At 44.2% G+C, this 4,261-nt stretch overlaps 1 protein-coding gene across 1 annotated transcript in view; it reads left to right on the forward strand.

Moving 5' to 3' along the window:
• Nucleotides 1–2,190, forward strand: part of LOC119187728 (uncharacterized) — a 38,619-nt gene extending 36,429 nt beyond the window's left edge. The window contains exons 7-8 of the mRNA XM_075888057.1: nt 604–673; nt 2,081–2,190. Coding sequence (XP_075744172.1) covers nt 604–673; nt 2,081–2,190 — 180 coding nt within the window. The remainder of the gene's footprint in view (nt 1–603; nt 674–2,080) is intronic.
• The last annotated feature ends 2,071 nt before the right edge of the window (nt 2,191–4,261 follow it).

Genomic DNA, 4,261 nt, shown 5'->3' on the forward strand with positions numbered 1-4,261 from the left:
TTTTTCGCTCACTACTAATGACATTTTGTAAAAAAACAGCATATATTGTTCCGGTATGAGGAAACTTATGGTTGCGTTCACAAGTTAACAAGCCATTTAGTATCCTTTGTGCAGTTTTAAAAATTATAACAAACTGGAGACACCAGCATCACATTTCAGGGGCGACTTAAAGAAAAACAATATCACGATAACGTTGACTAAACAAATCATGTGAGCCTTTGCAATAACCTTAAGAGCTACGCGCATAGGTGAGTTCATTGCGTGAGGGAAATTTCCATTTAGCGATTGATTCAGTTAAAGATATATGCATTCCTTTACCTATCTTCATGTCAATGCTTCGACGCATTCAGATCAATGAGGTGATCGTTATGTTACGGGGAGAATAACGTTACTGGACAGACGCCCAATGAACTCAGTGGCGGACAAAATGAAGCCCAGATCGCAGAGTATGTCAACCTCGCCTTCCTGCCTGTCATCATCGCTCTCGTCCTCCCGTTACATGATTTCAATCTCTGCATTGAATTCCTTTCACTCCCCAGCAATCTGCAGCTATACGAAACTTCTCAAGCTTCTTCATTCACCGCCGCTTTTGCTTTTCCCCAGGGTGAAGAAGGAGTCAAGAAAGTGCTGGATATCTTCAAAACTGAACTTGAGCGAGCGCTCGCACTAATGGGCAAGTTATCCCTGGTTTATTACCGTTGATGTTTATGTACATTTTTACTTTGAACTGACGCCAGCTACTGTCACATTTTAAGTGGTAGGTAAAATACCTGGCGATTTCCCTTTATGAAGCTCGTTCTTGCCAGACCTCTTAGAATATCTCACCAAATAGTCAATACCTGCAATTAGCGCACATTATTCATGCCCAGAAACTAAATACTTTCACCGACAATGACATGGTGAGCTGTTTCGTTCCCTTTTCGGTTACCCAGACACGGTGATTTTAGTTATAATACAAATCATAACGCTGCTTACTTCGTATTCGCGAATCACTTACCCAGAGTAACATACAAAAGTTGAATCTCTTTCCAAACAACTCCTCCTCGAATAAAGCCTATTTGTCGTATCGTGATACTGGAATACATGAGGTTGTTTAAGTAAAAACGTCAACAGAAAGCCCTACGCAGTGGTACTCATAAGTAATCACAAGGTAGTGGTATGCAAACGTAACCAACTCTGACGTGTGATTGATTATGAGGTAATACTCCCCAGTGCAAAGTAAGCAACGATATTTTCTCTGTTTAAACCTTACATGAAATGCACAGACGCAGTCACACTTGTATAGAGTGGCAAATCGCATGCTTTCAGCCGTCTTTATTGCCCGTGACTGGTACCTCACGTTAGCCGTAAGCTTTCACTGGTGCTTTAATTACAGCACAAGGACCTAGCATGCAATTTGGCTATGTTACTTATCGTTACGGCCTCCGCCTTTTCTTATTTCTTCAGACAACTGCAGATGAACCGGTCAGCTCAGTGCTCATATAGATAATCCGACTCCATATGTACAGATGCTCTTTGCGTATAGACCAGGGACCAACAACCTTTTGAGGCGAAATACCAAGTTGCATGGAGCCGAAACGGCAGGAGTCACACAACAAAGCGGGAAGGGGGAGCTTTGCAGGAAAAGAGCAAAAAGTAGGCATAGTGACAAAAATGCTGAAAATTGCAATATAAATATAGAAAGGATGCTTGTTTTCAGCGCACGTCACGTTGCAATTTCTAAACAAGTTAGAAGCGGCGGCCTTCTTTGAGGTAAAAACTTCTGTCTCGGCCTACAGATAAGGGACAAAAGGAGAGAAAAAGGGCTCTGATATAAAGCCATGGGCCACCTAATGCTGCCTAGTGGACTGCAGATTGCCGATAAGCAAAAAGACGGCACTATTATTTAATTTTTGGACGTGCGGTATTACGAAGTGAGGCATTTTACAGCGAAATTCTCTTGCGTAAGTACAAAAACGGCAAAATATTCACATGAACAACTAGGGACATGCAACAGTTGTGCCGCTCTTTCATAAGAGACCCCGCCTTGACGGGCGTTGTTAGTGACTTACTGGTTTTCCGTTTCGTCTGCCATATTTAGGATGTGCCTCTCTCAGCGACATCAAAGCAGGCATGGTGATTCACCACGACAGTCTGAAGAATCTACTGAGCACCGAGTGGGCATCACTTCAAGAATGCCCGAGTTCCTGATTACCTGCCTTTTCCATTTAAGTTACGCAGACTGCAATTGTTTTTTTTTCCTATGGTCAAACATGGTACTCTTCATCTCACCCAAAGATTATGTGAGTGCATTATTCTGTGCATGTTTGGTGAGTAGATGGCTGTTTTTTTAAGGCTGACTTTTCCAACCTTTGTGATAAACTGAGAAACTTGAGAATCATATCACTTTGTATGTTATTTCCGACAGCTTGATCCATGTTTTTCTATTATCCCGCAATGCCTACTGCAATTAGTCCTTAAGTGCCCACTACGTTACACTTCGTCATCTTATGCATTAGCATAGTACTCGCCACGCATCCTTCAGGCAGAACGCGCACAACGCAAACCTGCCTAATTTGCCGGTGCGGTTTCTGATCACTTTGTCTGATACCTTCGTAATTAGTGAGCATTCATACCGCCCATACTCGCTACACAGTTCACATGGTTTGACACTCACCCATACACCCCGGACCGAGTAGTTCATGTAAGTACCACCGCTAATGGCAATGATTGGCAGCCATCAACCACGCTTTACGTATTATACCATCATTCGATATGGCTGTGAACGTCTCCAAGGTGGTCGCCCAACTTGACGCAGTCCCACAGTGACCCCGAAACGTCGATCGCTAAATATACTCATAACTGTACTAGAACAACAACTTGGGCTGGCTTTTGGTACATCATATCTTTCCTTCACATTTACTCAAAACTGAAAATTGAAACTTTACAGTGTCCTTTATGCATTTGCTATGAAGGCTCACCGACGAAAAGCATCCGAAGTGGCTACTTTATCTTACACGCTCTAACGTGTGAACGGTGCTTTTTACAGCAATGGCAGGCTATCTACATGTGATGTAGGCAGAAATGATTGGGGGGGGGGGGGGACGAAAGGGTACACTGTGGCTTCGGGGCGACCACAAATTGTCTTTATGTTTTCGATCTCTATGCCATGGCAAAAATAATTTTGATATAGGAGGGAGTGAGGACATGCACTAGGTCTGCACCCCCCACTGCTGTGTATGAGTAGGCGAAGCCGATATAAACGTCAGACTCTGCCCAGGCGGCGCTGCGAAAAACGCCGCCACCAGCGCCCCCATTGCCGCGCCGGCCATAATTGGGTAGTGCACAGAGGGCCGTCTGCAAGCGAACGTGCATAGGCCCTCCTCTTTCGTTGGTCTTGTGGTGCGGTTTGCTGAAAATCAAGGACCTGGCAAACTTCTTCCTTAAATCCAAGCTCGCTTCAGAAAAGTACGAAGTTTATCAAAACAAACTGCAACTGGTACTTTAGGTGAAAGCGAGCATCGCATGACAACGAGTTACAAGCAAGCACTCCTACGTGCGTTCTGTAACACATAATTGCGTTGATCTTGGGCATCCACTTGATGCCAAGACAATGAAGTGCATACACGAGCAATCTATCTCACAATCAGTGGTACAAAGTTAACTTTATTCGGCACAAATAGCCCTGGCAATTTTCGCCATTGCAGCTGCATTCTCCATGAATATATCGCTTCCTGTGCATTAAACTGTTTTATTAGGCATGCTAGAACGATTTGTTGATGGTTGTCATCCGTTTGCATATACTGCGAATGGGTATGCATGAGTGTAAACTTTTTCGGTGCACAACGACAAAACCGAGGCGTCCGATATAGCACCGGCAATCGCTGAGCCCAACGGCAAGGAAAAAAAACTTATTGTGGTCACGGCCATATTGAGATTTACCTGTATGACGTGCATGTTTGCTTTTCATAGATAAAGCCGGAGCTTATACCCTTGAAAGCCCTCAGGCGTAAAGCTGTGGAGCTTCAGGTTAACGGCAGTCACGATAACCTGAAGGTTATTGGGTGTGCAATGTTTGTCGTGTGCGTCACCTGTCTACTGTTGCACGGTGCGCACCATGGCCAGCTTCATAAGCTTCTGTTGAGCTTCATAATCAAAGTTACTACGGTTCCCCTTGATATCAAAGCTACTCAAAACAGTAACAGGAGACCTACATTATCACACTTTCCCACGCGAACGCTTGTAGACAACGCGAGTGATTCGCTTACCCAACACAACAGCC

Source organism: Rhipicephalus microplus, chromosome 3 (assembly GCF_043290135.1).
Source record: "Rhipicephalus microplus isolate Deutch F79 chromosome 3, USDA_Rmic, whole genome shotgun sequence".
NCBI lineage: Eukaryota > Metazoa > Arthropoda > Arachnida > Ixodida > Ixodidae > Rhipicephalus > Rhipicephalus microplus.